Below are 18,253 nucleotides of genomic sequence, written 5' to 3'. Positions count from 1 at the left end.
ATAATAGATGCATGTCCAGGATACATAAAGAACTCTTATACTCAAAAAGAACAAGGCAAGCTCTCATTTGTGAATGAAGGTGAAATTAAGACTTTTCGTAGCAAACAGAAACTGAAAGAATTTGTTGCCACTCATCTTGCCCTGCAAAAGATGCTTAAAGATGTGTTACACACAGAAACACAGAAACATGGTCACCAATATGAAAGAAGGTAAAGGAAGGAAACCTCACAGCAAAAGATCACAGGAAGCTCAATTTCTCTTTGACATAGAATTAAACTCTGATGCTCAGTTAAAGCAATGTGTTAAAGTAATCTATTATGTTCTCTTGATGTCTGTTAAATTCTAATTGCTCAAAAACAGCTGAATTTTTATTAAGAGCTATGGGTTATTTAAATATGTGCTTATTTTCAAAGATTTGAATAATCACCTGTAACAATGATCAAATTTGGTCTATATTATGTCATGATTTTAAGGAATCTTATTTCAACCAGATATTTTGGATTTTGAGCCTTCTTGGCATTCTTGACAGGCATTCAAAAAATCAAAGTTTCAAACAATCTGGTCTCTAAAATTTCCAGTAAATCCTGGACTTCGGTTTTTCCAGTTTGGGCCCAACTGAAAAAATCGAAGGACCTATGTCTCTCATCTTATGGAGACACCAACTAATCAGGCTATTTGGATTATATTAGAAGCACTGTCAAGATGTGATGTGGTACCAAACTTTAAGTTTCTATAATGGAAAATGCTATTAATACAAATGTTTGAGAATTAAAAAGTCTAATGATCTTGTGTTACTAGACATGATAGTTATATTAATGAGAGAGTCCCAGAGGCCTAAAGGGTTAAATACTTGTAAAATCCTACAGGTGCTTTCAAAAATACTGTGAAGTAAGCAAGTGCCTCTTGCTGGTTGATGAGTTTATAATTTTAAACATGGCGACTTAAAGTCTTTTGTCATCCACAGTTATATATGATTTGCTGCTCATAAAACTAAAGCGTTGTTGGTTCTGTGTTTAGCTGTCCTCCTATAGGTTCCTATGGACTTTTTCCAGCCACTTCTATTGTATTCAGTACTTTGGGACGGCTCTGTAAACAGATGAAGCCAATAATGTATTAACAGTACCAACTGAAAGAAAGTATGGTTAACTGAGGTTACTAAAAACAAAAAGCAATTCAAATCAATTGGCAATCTACAAAAAGAGTTAAAGATTTTAAAAGCTATTATTAAAATTGCTATATTGGCCTACTATGCTATGTTATACGTGTGTACATACTGTATGTCCACATGGGGAAATTTTATTAAGAGTTTTATTTTAAATGGCTTATGGATAAGATTGTCCATAAATTTAAGCTGCTAAAATCAATCAAAGATACATTTTAATGTGTGTGACCTGAATCTGTGTACCATATGTTTTAAACTTGTTGGTAGAAAGAAACTAAAAACATTTTATATGGTTGTGCTTAAGTTTACTGGTTAAACAAACTACACCATGTTAGATAGTTAAGAGGTGTTTTCAAATACATGATTCTTAAAATTTATAGAAGGCATTGGACTTTCTGGTAAATGTTTTCTTAAGTTGTTATCTAATGGTTGAAAGTGTTTGCTAAGTATTCATGTGATATTGCTAATGTCAGCAAGCGATCTAGGACTTGCTCCCTCATTTCTCTATTCTAAGCCCAACTTGTTCTTTCATTTCTCTATTCTCTTCAAGGTAGAAAACTAATTCTATTATGAAGGAATCTGTAGGACGCACAATTTAATCTTTAGACCTTATAAAAGAGATGGCTAACATTTTTCTGTAATAGCATAGCCAAAATAAGAACTTAAATAATAATCTCGTAGCTAGATTCACTTCGCCATCAGCGAAGTATACAGTAAGTAGAAAAAAACCTCCCTTTCAGACCAAAGGAAAAGAAAGTTTTAAAGGGAGAATATAATTTTCCTCATGGGCATTGTCTACCTTAGAAAAACTACTACAGAACATGCCTGTGACTATAGACTTGTAGTTCAGGCCACCAAAGATTAGAGATGGGACTTGGGCATTCCCTTGACTTGCATTCTCTGGTCTGATTTAACAAAAACCAGGAGGAAAAGAAAGCTCGGCATCAGAAGCAATGGGTGGCAGGCCTATTAATGGCTGATCTGTACAGTGATCTGCCCTCAAGCAGACCCAACAGGCCAGTCCACTGCAGTGGCTTTCAAAGTGGAAAGCCTGGGCTTCAGCAGAAGTCAGCTTGTGAAGAGCCCTGGCAGCTCTGCCAAGAGTTGGATCACTGGAAATGGACCTGCCCTGGAGTCGAAGGATGCCCAGGTCAGAGCCACAGATCTTACTGGCTCTAAGCTGAAAAGCCCTTCACTCAGCCCAACTTCCAAAGTGACCACTGCAGCTGAGGGGATGGTCAAGTAGGGTCAGCAACATTGCAGGCAGAACTGTACATTTCTTGTTAGAGATGCCACCTGCCTTTACCTGGCCAGCTCTCCTCCCAGGCCAGCCAAGTAATGAAAGTCAACAGAGTGCCTTCCCCTAGGAGGTTCACACCTCCCTTAGGATGTACCCCACGTGAAGAGATAGATAGGTCTGGGCCTCTTAACTTACAAGGCCTAAAGCCCACCAGATTATTATCAAGCCCCTTCTATCAGGTTCTATTTGCCTCTCAATCAGAAAACTTAATTGTAGCTTAGACAGAACCTTTCTTAGCTCCTCTAATAATGACTCTGTCCTTTGTTCTAGACCCTGTCTAGCGTACTTGGGCCTCATTCCTTTGTAATCATAACCTCTACTCTACCACCAATGGCTCTATTCCCAACCTGTGTGTACTGATGGTCCTCTTCCCCACTTAATGCTGTGTAATTGTTCAAACCTGGTAAATGCCACTCTTAGGATCATTGGTTACTATCCTCACTCTGTCTTTTATGACTTTGTCTAAATATGAGCAGAGTCAGCAAACTTGGAAGGCTTCCATAGCCTTGGCAACTCATGACGACAGCCTAGGGTGGTTACTGGCGCCATAAACCAGAGTGTCAATTTGTTGGGTCAACAACAGGAGCCACTGTGCACTTGCTCCTCATGTGGGATCTCTGTCCTTAATGTGCTGTACATTTTGATTTAATGCTATAACTAGTACTCAAACAGTATGTTTCACTTTGTGTTGCTATGTGGGTGCAAACTGTTGAAATCTTTATACTAAATTGATCTTCTGTATATAAAGAGAATTGAAAATGAATCTTGATGCAAATGGAAGGGGAGAGGAAGCGGGAGAGGGGAGGGTTGTGGGTGGGAGGGAAGTTATGGGAGGGGGAAGCCATTGTAATCCATAAGCTGTACACTGGAAATTTATATTCATTAGATAAAAGTTAAAAAAAAAAAAAAGAACAAGGCAAATAATCCAATTAAAACATGAACATTTTGGGCCGGCGCCATGGCTCACTAGGCACCCCGGGTTCTAGTCCTGGTTGGGGTTCCGGATTCTGTCCTGGTTGCCCCTCTTCCAGGCCAGCTCTCTGCTATGGCCCGGGAGTGCAGTGGAGGATGGCCCAAGTGCTTGGGCCCTGACCCGCATGGGAGACCAGGAGAAGCACCTGGCTCCTGGCTTCAGATCAGTGTGGTGTGCCAGCTGCAGTGTGCCGGCCACAGTAGCCATTTGGGGGGTGAACCAATGGAAAAGGAAGACCTTTCTCTCTTTCTCTCTTTCTCTCTCACTGTCCACTCTGCTTGTCAAAAAAAAAATGAACAAAAAATCTGAGTGGACACTTAACCAAACAAGATGTACAGGTAGCCAAAAAGGTGCAAGAAAAAATGTTCTACACCACTAGTCATTAGGAAAATAAAAGTCAAACCGTAATGAGTTAACATTTAAAACCCACAAGGATGACTCTAATCAAAATAACATAGAGTAACAAAATTGGCAAAGATGTTGAGAAGCTGGAAACCGTATATGCTGATGGTGAGAAAGTAAAATGGATAGGCGTTCTTCAGAGATCTATCTGGCTATGTGCTAAATGTTAAATCCGTAGTTATCCTAGACCCAGAAATTATACTGCTATCTACATAACATTGAGAAATGGACTTCTATACCAATACAAACTTCTATACAAATTTGTTCTTAACAGCAATATCCGCAATAGCTGAAATAGGAGAAAAAAAATGTTCTTCAACCAATAAGTAGACAGATAAGTGTGATATTTTTAAACAATGGAACATATTTGGCAACAAGAAGAAATGAATTATTATTGCAAGCTATGATATGGATGAACTTGGAAAACATTACGCTAATGAGAATAAACTATTCCTAATAGACCACCTATTATATGATTTCATTTATATGAAACAGAATAAGCAAATCTGTAACTAAAAATAGGGCTGGGTGGCAGATAGTATGTGGAAAATAGTTATGAGGTACAAAGTGTCTTTCAGGGAGAATAAAGTTTTTAAAAATTTAATTGTGGCAAAGGATGCACTTTCAGGAGAATTGTACGTATGTATAAGATATGTAATATTTGGCATATATGTACATATTTGTGTAATATCCCAAAAGGGAAAACATACTTATCTCTTCAAACATTTAGCATTTCTTTATACTGAAAACATCCAAATCCTAACTTCTAGGCTTTTTTGTTTTTGCAGAGCAAAACAAACAATACATTAACATTATCTATAGTCATCCTTCTGTGTGATAGAACCAGGGTACTAGGTTATACATAGATAGGAATCAATAGAATCAATGTAAAAGATTTTCAATGTAAAAGATTCAACAGCAAAGAAAGAAAGAAAGAAGGAATATCAGAGAGAAAAAAGACTCAGGTGAAAGCTTGGTAAATGGAATTTTGTTGACTTGATCAATGAGCGACAATCAAAAAATTAATTGTGGATTTTTTTTACAATTTTTATCTAAAAAATTTAACAGACATAAAATTATACATACTTATAGGGCACCATGTGATGTTTTGATACATGATACATCTATATATTGTGTAATGTCCAATCAGAGTAAATATATCCATATCCTTAGACATGTAACAATTCTTTGTGTTGAAAACATTCAAAGTCCCATCCTCCAGATTGTTAAATGGAAAAGGTGCCCAAGGCAGGTGCCAGACAAAGAAGCATAGTCCTGAAACTGAGAGGCTATGCACTGGTAACCGACACACTGTGTGAAATTGGTTGAATTGTGTCTTAAAAGAAAAAAAAGTTATGTTGCAGCCTTCATCCTTGTTACCTGCGAATGTGATCTTATTTGGAAACAGAGCCTTGGCAGATGTAATCAATTCATTATTAAGTCATCGAAAAAGGTCCTGAGGCCAATTCCTGAGGCCGGTGCAGTGGCGTTTTATTCCATATGGGCGCTGGTTCAAGGTCTAGCTGCTCTGCTTCCAATGAAACTCCCTGCTAATGCACCACGAAAAACAATGGAGAATAGCCTCATGTGCTTGGGCTCCTGCCACCCATGTAGGAAACCTGGAAGAAGCTCCAGACCTGGCTATGGTCTGGCTCAGCCCTGGCCATTGCAGCCAAATGGGAAGTGAACCAGCAGATGGAAGACCTCTCTCTCTCTCTCTTTCTCTCTCTCTGTAACTCTAGCAAATAAATAAAATCTTTCAAAATTTTTTTCAAAAGGGTCCTAATCCAATATTACTGGTGTCCTTATAAAGAGAGGCAAATGAGACGCAGACATCTACAGAAAAGAGAATGCCATGAAAGATACACGCCCAGAAAGGGAGACAGCCATGTAAAGATGAAGGCAGAGATAAGGGCAATGCTGTCACAACCAAGGGACTTCCAGAAGATGAAAAAAGCAGGGAAGAGCCCTGCTGAGGATATGAATGGACAACATTTTGATTTCAGACTCTGAGCTTCCAGAACTCTGAGAAGGTAACTTGCTGTTGTTTTAAGTTACCCAGTTCATGGCACTGTATTATGGTAGCCCTGGGAAACCAATAAGGCAAGTGTTTTCAATTATCTATGTAACTTAACATTTTTGATAAATAATCGTTTTGAATGCACACATTATCACACCATTGAATAATCTAACTTTTGACTATCGTAAATATTGACAACTGATTAACATCATTTAGGCTTGGAATCATAGAGCAGGGAAGAAATCATGAGAACTCAAGATCAACATCCTCATTTTATTTTATTTTTTTTAAGATTTATTTATTTACTTGAAAGAGTTACACACAAAGAGAAGGAGAGTCAGAGAGAGAGAGAGAGAGAGAGAGAGGTCTTCCATCCGCTGGTTCACTCTCCTAGATGGCCACATCAGCCAGAGCTGTGCCGATCCGAAGCCAGGAGCTTCTTCCCGGTCTACCACGAGGGTACAAAGGCCCAAGGGCTTGAGCCATCTTCCACTGCTTTCCCAGGCCATAGAAGAGAACTGGATCAGAAGTGGAGCAGCTGGGACTCGAACCGGCGCCCATACGGGTCGCCGGCACTGCAGGCAGTGGCTTTACCCACTACGCCACAGCACCAGCCCAACATCCTCACTTTCTTAAAATAAACATTTAATGTAAATATAATATACATACAGAAGAGTATCTCATTTGTAAGTGTACAATTCAATCCATTTTCATACACTGAATGCTTGGTTAACTAACCACCCAGGTCAAGAAACAGAGCACACCACAGCACACCAGAAGCACTTCCTATTCCCTTTTTCAGTTGCTATTGCCCTCGGGCATAATCACTCCCTTAACTTGTAACACAACAGAGTCGTTGTTTTGCTCATTCTCCAACTATAAATACCTGGAGTAAGACAGTGAGTATTTTTGGATTTGTAATTCACCATTACATTTGTGAGACAGATGTATATTGTTATGTACACTTATAGCTCATTCACTGGCACTGACTTGTTACAGAATTGGAAAACTACAATCTGCAGGGCAAATATGGACAACCTGCTTCTGTAAATAGAATTTTGTTGAATGATAGTCACATCTGTCTGCATATTGTCTAGGGCTGCTTTTATGCCACAAAAGCAAGGTTGAGAGGTTGAGATAAAGATCATTTGGCCCACAAAGCCCAGAAGATTTATATCTGGCTGTTTATAGAAGTCTGACAACCCTGCCAGTTAGTACTCCAACAAATATACAAATCACAACTCCTTTATCCCTCCTAATTCTGACAAGTATTTGAATAATTCTCATTCTGATTCTATTAAAATTAGTGGTACTACAATTAACATTTTAGTAAATATCTTTACTTCAATATACATTTATATATAAGAATTTCTGTTGAGCATAGAAACAGTAGGCTATATAAACATGCTCAGCTTTAGGAAATATTGCTGGGTTTTCCAAACTATTCCTCTCGATGTTAATGAATAAGAAAACTAATGTCTTGAAATGCTGGGTTGGGGCCGGCGCTGTGGCGTAACAGGTAAAGCCACTGCCTGCAGTGCCAGCATCCCATATGGGTGCCAGTTCGAGAGCCGACTGCTCCATTTCTGATCCAGCTCTCTGCTATGACCTGGGAAAGAGTGGAAGATGGTCCAAATGCTTGGGTCCCTGCACCCATGTGGGAGACCTAGAGGAAGCTCCTGGCTCCTTACTTCAGATCTGCCCAGCTCCGGCTGTTGTGGCCAACTGGGGAGTGAACCAGTGGATGGAGGACCTCTCTCTCTCTCTCTCTCTCTCTCTCTCTCTGCCTCTCCTTCTCTCTGCTCTCTCTGCCTCTCCTTCTCTCTCTGTGTGTAACTGTGACTTTCAAGTAAAATAAATAAACCTTTTTGTTTGTTTGTTTTGTTTTTGTTTTTTGACAGGCAGAGTTAGACAGTGAGAGAGAGAGAGACAGAGAGAAAGGTCCTCCTTCCATTGGTTCACCCCCCAAATGGCTGCCATGGCCGGCACTGTGCCGATCCGAAGCCAGGAGCCAGGTGCTTCCTCCTGGTCTCCCATGCCGGTGCAGGGCCCAAGCACTTGGGCCATCCTCCACTGCCTTCTCAGGCCACAGCAGAGAGCTGGACTGGAAGAAGAGCAACCAGGACAGAATCTGGTGCCCCAACTGGTACTAGAACCCGGGGTGCTGGCACCGCAGGTGGAGGATTAGCCTATTGAGCCGCAGCGCTGGCCAATAAATCTTTTTTGTAAAAAAGAAATGCTGGGTTATATTATAGCACTGAATCAGGAAAACATGTTTTTGGCTTTGGAAAATTTGTGTTTTGAAATCAAACAAAACTTCTTTTTTTTCTCTTTTTCTGTCTTTCCTTTTCTCTCTGTAACTCTGAATTTCAAACAAATAAATACATATTTTTTAAAAGGGGTGGCAGAGTTGTGGCACAGGGGGTTAACCCACTACCTGCAACACTCGTTTCCCACATGAGCGCTAGTTAGAGTCTCAGCTGCTCCACTTCTGATCCAGCTTTCTGCTAGTGCACCCAGGAAAGCAGTGGAAGATGGTCCTAGTGATTAGGTACCTGTCACCCACATGGGAAACCCAGATGGAGTTCCAGGCTCCTGGCTTTGTCCTGGTCCACCCCAGCCACTGGGGTCATTTGAGGAGTGAACTATCAGATGGAAGATCTCTACACCCCACTTCGCAGTTTGTCCCCCTCTCTCTGCAACTGCCTTTCCAATAAATAAATAAAAATAAATAAATAAATCTTTCAGAAAAATCATACAAACCTCTGAAGGAACGCAATTAAGTTAAACTCCAAAGTTCTAAATGTGGGGTGAAGTTATTTTCACAGAAAAAGCATTTCTTTTGCTTAGTAATAGTGCATTTTATAACAATATGGGAATAGAAAAACTTAAGAATAAAAGCAGTGGTTTCTAAAGTCCTCACCTTAGAGTAAATGCAACCATCAGCTCCGAACACCCACTTCTGAGATTCATCTCCTTTACGTCTATAAGGAAAATGTAACGTAGAGATTAACAGCTTTATTCCACACAGAAACAACTGTAGGTTTGAAATAAAATGAATACTTTCCATATAGCCTGGCAAGAAGATGGTCCACAATTTGCCAAGGATTCTGCCAGCAGCTAAAGCCTCCCTTAAGACAGTCAATTTACTTGCTACCCATTGTATGGGGAGGGGGGAGTGTATCAATAGAAACAGTGATGGGTCCCATATCAGATTGCCTGGGTTTGAGTCCATGATCCACTTTGAATTCCAACTTCCTGCTTCTGTGTAACCCCAGGAGGCATCAGGTGTTGTTCATTTATCTTTTGATTGCACCTAATATTGATTAAAAACAAGTCCTATTGTACACTGTACTTCAGAACTTAGAAAACCATGATTCAACTACTTCTGGATATATAGGCAGTAGGATGTGCTTAGGGCTGAAATCAGAACTAGGATACTTAGGCATTAGAGAAGCTGGCCTAACCATAAATAAAGAAGGGAACATTTCTCTAACATGCAAAGTGGACTGCCCATTAGATAAGACAATGTAACATAATGATTAGGAATGTGATCTGCAGAGTCAGATTCCCAGATATGTGTGTGTGTATGTGTGTGTGTGTATACACACATATTCTGACTTTACCTCCACTTCTTAGTTTCACAACAAAAATTGACCCATACACTATTCTAATTTCTTTATATCACATTGTCACATTTAGTCCTCACAACAGCCTGATCATTATTATGTCATTATTATAGGCATTGTTATCTTTGCATATGAGGGAATTGAAGTTCAGGGCAGTCAATCATTTGCTCAAGGTCATGCCTATTAAGAAGTAGGGCAGGAATGCATACCCAAGGAGTCACATTCTATAACCCAAAAGTAGACTCTTAGCTACAGCTCTACCTTGCCTGGCAGTTAAAATCCAGTCAAATGATGGCCACTGAGTACCAAGTTTGTAGACACCTGAATGGATAAGTGGAGTATAATTAATATAAACCCAGGCAGAAGAGTCCTAAGAAGGAAAAGACAAGCCCACAGCAAGTCTGTTTGATGTGGGACTGAATGTAGAATGGGTAACGAGGTTTCTAGAGCAGAATTAATGCTGCACACTGAAGACATACCAAGCATCACTTGTAGTGACAATGAGAGTGTCAAATCATAAAACAAGGAGCCAGAGCTGGACCAGTTCATTCAGTCTGGTTATAATAAAGTGAAAAGTTCTTCAGTTGTAACTGATTTAGAAATAACAAAGATTATATATTCCAAATAAAAGAGCTGTCTACACCTCAATGTTTATTGCAGCTCAATTCACAACAGCTAAGACCTGGAATTAACCTAAATGCCCATAAACAGTAGACTGGATAAAGAAATTATGGGATATGTACTCTATTGAATACTACACAGCAGTAAAAAAATGAAATCCGGTCATTTGCAACAAAATGGAGGAATCTGGAAAACATCATGCTGAGTGAAATAAGCCAGTCCCAAAGGGACAAATATCATATGATCTCCCTGATCGGTGACAACTAACTGAGCACCAAAAAGGAAACCTGTTGAAGGGAAATGGACAGTATGAAAAACAATGACATGATCAGCCCTTGTCTTGACTGTCAAGGAACAACTTAATACTTTAACCCTTTTAGTATTTTTTTGTTCTACTTAATACTATTGATTGAACTATTTAATTAACACACAATTATTCTTAGTCATTTAAATTTAACTGAAAAGTGATCCCTGTTAAATATAAAAGTGGGAATAAGAGACGGAGGAGATGTACAATTTGGGACATGTTCAATCAGACTTGCCCCAAACAGTAGAGTTAGAAACGTGCCAGGGGATTCCGATTCAATCCCATCAAGGTGGCTTGTACCAATGCCATCTCACTAGTCAAAGTGATCAGTTTCTGTTCATAATTGATCATAATGATAGGACTAAGAGTCAAAGGGATCACATAAACAAGACTAGTGTCTGTAAATACTAACTGATAGAATTAAAAAGGAGAGAACAATCCAACATGGGAAGCTGGATACACAGCAGACTCATAGAATGGCAGATGTCCTAAATAGCACTCTGGCCTCAGAATCAGCCCTTAAGGCATTCGGATCTGGCTGAAGAGCCCATGAGAGTATTGTAGGCATGGAAAGCCAAGACACTGTGGGAAAAAAAAAATGACCTAAATGAAAGACCTCTGTGAGTGAGATCCCAGTGGAAAGAACAGGCCATCAAAGAAGGAGGTACCTTTCTCTGAAGGGAGGAGAGAACTTCCACTTTGACTATGACCTTGTCTAAATAAGATCACAGTTGGCGAACTCTAAAGGCTTCCATAGTCTAGGCACTCATGACAAGTGCCTCGGGTGATTTTTGATGCCATAAACAAGAGTGTCAATTGTTAAATCAACAACAGGAGTCCCTGTGCACTTACTCCCAATCTAGGATCTCTGTCCTTAATGTGTTGTACTATGTGAATTAATGGTATAACTATTACTCAAACAGTACTTTATACTTTGTGTTTTTGTGTGGGTGCAAACTGTTGAAATCTTTACTTAGTATATACTAAATTGATCTTCTGTATATAAAGATAATTGAAAATGAATCTGAATGTGAATGGGATGGGAGAGGGAGCGGGAGATGGGATGGTTGTGGGTGGGAGGGAGGTTATGGGGGGAAAAGCCACTGTAATTGAAAAGCTGTATTTTGCAAATTTATATTTATTAAATAAAAGTTAAAACAAAAATGAAACAAACAAAAAAGATTATATATTTATTAGACAGGATATCAAAATAGCTATTTCAGTCAGTGCTGTAGCACAGCAAGGTAAAGACCTGGCCTGAAGCGCTGGCATCCCATATGTGTGCTGGTTCCAGTCCCAGTTGCTCCTCTTCCCATCCAGCTCTCTGCTACAGCCTGAGAAAGCAGCAGAAGATGTGGGAGACCTGGAAGAAGCTCCTGGCTGCTAGTTTCAAATCGGCGCAGCTCTGGCCATTGCAGCCAACTAGGGAGTGAACCAGAGGATGCAAAACCTCTCTCTCTATGTCTCTACCTCTCTATAACTCTTTCAAATAAATAAAATAAATCTTTAAAAATAAAAAAAATTTAAAACAGCTATTTCAATTGTATTCTTTATATTCAGAAAGATAGGAAGGATTGAACATGAAAAGACATAGAACATATATCCAATTTTGTCCAGAGAATAGAAGAGGGAATATTTCCCAAAGGATTCTGGGAGACCAGCATCAACCTGATAACAAAAACTAGACAAGACATTATAGAAAAAGAAAAACATAGACCAATACCTCCCATGAATAAAAGTGCAAAAAATTCTTAAGAAAATTTTAATGAATTGAGTACAAAATATGAAAAGTTATACAGGAACAAGTGAGGTTTATTCTAGAATGCAATATTGGTTTAATAATAATTCCCTTAAAATGGATCGTACAACTAAATTGAAACCTAAAACTGTAAATATTTTATGTGAAAATATAGGAAAAATATTTATGACCTTATATTTAGCAATATTTCCTTATACATGATACCAAAAAAATGATCCACAAAAATATAAATTGAGGGGCCGGCACTGTGTAAAGGGGTAAAGCTGCCGCCTGCAGTGCCGGCATCCCATATGGGTGCCAGTTTGAGTCCCAGCTGCTCTACTTCCTATCCAGCTCTCTGCTATGGCCTGAGAAAGCAGTAAAAGATGGCCCAAGTCGTTGGGCTCCTGCAGCCGCGTGGGAGACCCAGAGGAAGCTCTTGGCTCCTGGCTTCAGATGAATGCAGCTCAGCCATTGTGGCCAACTGGGGAGTGAACTAGTGGATGGAAGATCTCTCTTTCTCTCTCTCTCTCTCTGCCTCTCCTTCTCTCTCTGTGTAACTCTGACATTCAAGTAAAATAAATAAATCTTTAAAAAATTATATAAATTGGTAAATTGAGGCTGGCACCACGGCTCAATAGGCTAATCCTCCGCCTGCAGCGCCAGCACCCCGGGTTCTAGTCCCAGTCGGGGTGCCAGATTCTGTCCCGCTTGGCCCTCTTCCAGGCCAGCTCTCTGCTATGGCCCGGGAAGGCAGTGGAGGATGGCCCAAGTCCTTGGGCCCTGCACCCACATGGGAGACCAAGAGAAGTGCCTGGCTCCTGGCATCGGATCAGCGCGGTGCGCCGGCCGCAGTGCGCCAGTCACAGCGGCCACTGGAGGGTGAACCAATGGCTAAAGGAAGATCTTTCTCTCTGTCTATCTCTCTCTCACTGTCCACTCTGCCTGTAAAAAAAAAAAAAAATTATATAAGTTGGTAAATTGAGCTTCATCAAAATTAAGAATTTCTGTTCATTGAGTAGAAAAATGTTTAAACAAGTATTTTAACAAAGTCAACATCCAGTGGAATATGAAAAGCTGTTCAACATCATACATCATTATTGGACTGAACAAAATACCTACAATGATGCATCACAACATATCTGTTACAATGTCTGATGTTTAAGACTGATTACGCCAAGTAGTGGTGAGGATAAGGAACTGGAATGCTCATCATGGTTTAATCAATTTGGAAAGCAGTTAATACTGTCCTAAAATACTAAATATTTACCTATCTTTTTAAAAAAAGATTTATTGATTTATTTGAAAGTCAGAGTTACACAGAGAGAGCAGAGGCAGAGAGGGAGAGAGAGGTCTTCCACCCACTGGTTCACTCTCCAATTGGCCGCAACAGCCAGAACTGAGCTGATCCGAAGCCAGGAGCCAGGAGCCTCCTCCGGGTCTCCCACATGGGTACAGGGGCCCAAGTCCTTGGGCCATCTTCCACTGCTTTCCCAGTTCATGGCAGAGAGCTGGATTGGAAGAGGAGTAGCCAGGACTAGAACCGGTGGCCATTTGGGATGCTGGCACCACAGGCAGAGGATTAACCTACTGCACCACGGCGATGGCCCTGGCTAACTTTTAAATTGATAATTTTGTATGGCCTATTACTAATCTTTTATAAATATCCAATGGCCTTTGGCAGAAGAAATTTCCACTCCCCCATGAGGGAGATGGTGAGAGAGGCCTTTCCAAGGGCAGAGTTCATCAGTGGCCTAGGTGAAAATGGCAGGTGTTTGGAAGGGTATGGCTAGATTGACATGCTCATCACCCTCAGGGCTCTCTGCCTGGGCACAATGGATACTGAACGTAGTGCAGCATCTCATCCACAGGTCTGGAATTAGTACTTCCGGTTCTGTCCAAGACTGTCACGGAAATAAGTTTGGTTGAAGCAGAAGACTCAGGGCCCTTAGTGCCTCTAGAGGAGATAGCAACAGCTTGTCTAAGGAAAGAGATGGTAATTTCTAAAAAACACCATAACAAGTAACTTTAAAAATTGTTGTTTAAAAATAACTTAATCTATAAAAAAAAAAAAGTGAAAGAGAAGGAGAGAGTATTCTAGACAGTAAAAGTGGGAGGGAAAGAGAGGATTAAATAATCCTTTGTATTAATGCAACTTGCCTTTATCTGAGAAACAAAGTCTACCGCAAAGCAGAGGTAAAATAGCAGATAATTAGAAAACTACAGGTTCTCACTAACTGAGAAACTATACTTGGCTTTTTAGAAGGCAGTGTGGATCAAGATATTTGGAGCTAATCTCACCTCTGGGTATGTACTTTAAAATACACCTATCATTTCAAAAGCATCAGAAGTACCTGTGTGACTGAATTTTTTAAGATAACCGTATTTCACTATAAATAACAATAGATACTCTCGTGTGACAGTAACTTCCAGAGATTCTTCTTCCTTCTCTTCCTAAATAGTATAACATGACTTTAACAAAAGCTATGAATTAAGGCATAGCCTTTTATATGCTAAAAATAATAGAACTAGCACTTAAAGTAGCAACCTGACAACTCACAATGAAAATTGTAAACATATCATGCCTCATTAGTTCAGCTATGTCTTATTTGGTGTCAGTTTATTCTTTTCCATGTAGCAAGTGCTTGCACGCATTTTTCATTTTTATATTTTTTTCTGTTACGTGAATCTGACTATCTGTGAATTAAAACCAAACCAATAACGCTATTACCAAGTGACCTGATCCATCTAAAAAAAAATAATTAATAGGTGCTTCTTTCCAAAAGATATCTTGGGCTTCTTATAGATAAACCAAATGAATCAAAGTTATTTTCAGACCACCATTTAATGTTGATAGTGTTTCATTCGTAAAGAATTTTCCTATGCAGGACTTGACCTTCAGTGTTAAACTAGAATATTAATTAAAGAAATACACACACAGACACATATACCCGTACAGAGGTCAGATTACAGAGGATAAAAACCACTGTACATTATTAAGATCTTTAAATTAGTCGTCAGCTTTTAGAAATAGATGACATGCACAAAATTACATACTTAGTTTTTCTTGAAAAACAATTAGAAGAGGAAGCAATAGGCATGAATTCTGTCATGATGTCTCAGTCAGAACTGAGTGATACCTGTCCACCTTAGATAAGACATATTTTCTCCAGTTCACTATATTCTCCACCATGTCTTATAGCAGTCTTCTTACTAGCCTGACCCAACCTCCTGCCTTCCTGTTACCTGTCTGACCTGTAAAGACTTTTCAGAACTTGCTACCACTACATGTAAATGGATAGATGGAACTACCAAAGGATACTTGTTTCTCACCTATCTTTGGGCTGTAAACTTCCTCCATCAGAATCAAGGGCTGAGTTTTCTATCTTAAAAATGATTCAGAGGCAGGCATTTTTGGTGTGGTGGTTAAGATGCCAGTTAGGACTCCTACAACCTATCTTGGGGTACACAGGTGCAAGGCCTCTTCACTCCAGCTTCCTCCTAATGCAGAGCCTGGGGGCAGTAGTGATGGCTTAAGCAAGTGGATGCCTGCCAACCATGTGGGAGACCTAGATTCAGTTTCTGGTTTCTGGATTCAGCCCATTTGAGTCCTGGATATTGAGAGTATTGGAGAATAAGCCAGTAGATGGGAGTGCTTTCTCTTTTAATCTCCTTCTCTTCCCCACTGAATCTAAAATAAATTATTTTTAAAAGACCCATAAAAGATGGGGCTGGTACCGTGGCATAGTGGGTAAAGCCGCTGCCTGCAGTGCCGGTATGCCATACGGGCGCCGGTTCAAGTCCCGGCTGTTCCACTTCCAATCCAGCTCTCTGCTATGGCCTGGGAAAGCAGTGGAAGATGCCCCAAGTCCTTGGGCCCCCGTACACATGTGGGAGACCTGGAAGAAGCTCCTGGCTACTGGATTCAGATCAGCACAGCTCTGACTGTTGCGGTCATCTGGGGAGTGAACCAGTGGATGGAAGACTTCTCTCTCTCTGCCTCTCCTTGTGTCTCTGTTTAACTCTGACTTTCAAGTAAATAAATAAATCTTTTTAAAAAAAAAACCTATAAAATAAATTTCAGACTCTTACGGAATCCTGTCAAATATTAAATAATCTTTTTCTACCACTTAGCTTTTGCTGGAAATAAAGTGATAACTAGCCAACATTTGCCAGATTACATTAAAAACATATACTCCTTAAAGGACGCCTTTAAATATAGGCAACAAGGCCGGCGCCGCGGCTCACTAGGCTAATCCTCCGCCTTGCGGCGCCGGCACACCGGGTTCTAGTCCCGGTTGGGGCACCGATCCTGTCCCGGTTGCCACTCTTCCAGGCCAGCTCTCTGCTGTGGCCAGGGAGTGCAGAGGAGGATGGCCCAAGTTCTTGGGCCCTGCACCCCATGGGAGACCAGGAGAAGCACCTGGCTCCTGCCATCGGATCAGCGCTGTGCGCTGGCCGCAGCGCGCTACCGTGGCGGCCATTGGAGGGTGAACCAACGGCAAAAAGGAAGACCTTTCTCTCTGTCTCTCTCTCTCACTGTCCACTCTGCCTGTCAAAAAAAAAAAATAAATAAATAAATAAATAAATAAATATAGGCAACAAGTATAATACCAGACAATAGCAGAAGACAAAAGTAATATTCACACATATAGACAATACTATCAAAAATATCAACTTCAAATAGAAAAGTGTCTATGAGCAATTTCATAGATATGGATTGCTGAATGAAAATTATCTCTATTCTTAGTATGTTAACAATCACAGGGCTGGCATTGTGGAACAGTGGGTTAAGCCGCTTCCTGCTTATGACAACATCCCACGTTGGAGCACTGGTTCATTTCCTGGGTGCTCTGCTTCCAATCCTGCCTTGTACTAATTGTGCACGAAAAGGCAGTGGCTGATAGCTGAAGTACTTGGACCCCTACCACCCCCATCCATATGGGAGACACAGGTGGATTTCCTGACTTTTGGCTTCAGCTTGGCCCAGCCCCTGCAACCATGGGTGTTAACTAGCAGATGGATAATCTCTTTCTCCCTCTGCTTCTCTCTCTCTCTCACTCTCTCGGTGCCCTTCAGATAAATAAAATGCACCTTTAATTTTTTTTTTAATCACAAAGACAAAATCCTTTTCCTTGTCCTCTCTGTGGGTTCTACTTTTGGCCCAGGTAGCACTGGTGGACACCGGAGCCTTCTGAGGCCGTCTGGGAAAACAGATTTATGATTGTGATGTGTGATGACAATCACCCTTACAGTCAATTAGGAAACGATGAGCATTTGTCTGTGAAATTTTGCCCAAACTGAACTGAGGCCATGGGCTGCCTTCTAGCCCCTACCATCTGATTAGTGGAATATTTCAAAGAATTCATACATCCATATATACACACATACACAGATATGTTTATTTATAGATTCTCAATGGCTCTCTACCTACCTGGTTGGTACGTTTATCTCTTTCTAGATCATCTATTTAGGCATGTATATGTGTCCTTACAACAATATAGCTTCCCGGACAGTTAGTCCTCAGTTCCTTCATCTGGAAAATGAGAGCATGGCACTAAATTGAACTCAAGCCTCTCAACCATAGTCCAATATGTGTTATGGTGCTTGTGATGAAATACTGCTCTTTCATTTTCCTTTATTCTCTCATTATTGATGCTGTTGGTATTTTTAATTTCCTTTGTTTTTAAATATTCATTTTACTTAATTGAAGGGCAGCGTGACAGTGAGAGAGAGACAGCAAAAGAAAAGACATGTTTCATTGACTGGCTAATTCCACAAATGACCACAATGGCTGGGATTAGGCCAGATGGAAGCCAAGAGCCAGGAGCTCCAACTAGGTCTGTCAGGTGGACGACAGAGGTCCAAACTCTTGGGCTATCATCTGCTACTCTTCCAGAAGCATTAGCGAGGAGCTGGATGGGAAACAGGGCAGCCAGGATTTGAAGAGCAGCTCCAATATGGGATGCAGGCATGGCAAGCAGCAATTTAACTCACTATGCCACAAAACTGCTGGCCCCTATTCTTGTTTAGTTTAATGAATATTGGTTAGAAAAAAAAAAAGATGAAAGTCTTAATATGGCATCTTTCTCTAACAATTC

General features: G+C 40.4%; 1 protein-coding gene across 1 annotated transcript in view; it reads right to left on the bottom strand.

Moving 5' to 3' along the window:
* Positions 1–18,253, bottom strand: part of DCDC1 (doublecortin domain containing 1) — a 513,960-nt gene that overhangs the window by 197,928 nt on the left and 297,779 nt on the right. The window contains exon 17 of the mRNA XM_062198052.1: positions 8,781–8,841. Within this exon, the coding sequence (XP_062054036.1) occupies positions 8,781–8,841 (61 nt within the window). The remainder of the gene's footprint in view (positions 1–8,780; positions 8,842–18,253) is intronic.

The sequence above is a fragment of the Lepus europaeus genome, chromosome 7 (genome assembly GCF_033115175.1).
Source record: "Lepus europaeus isolate LE1 chromosome 7, mLepTim1.pri, whole genome shotgun sequence".
NCBI lineage: Eukaryota > Metazoa > Chordata > Mammalia > Lagomorpha > Leporidae > Lepus > Lepus europaeus.
Note: the sequence above shows the minus strand (reverse complement) of the source record. Positions and strands in the feature narration are given on the sequence as shown.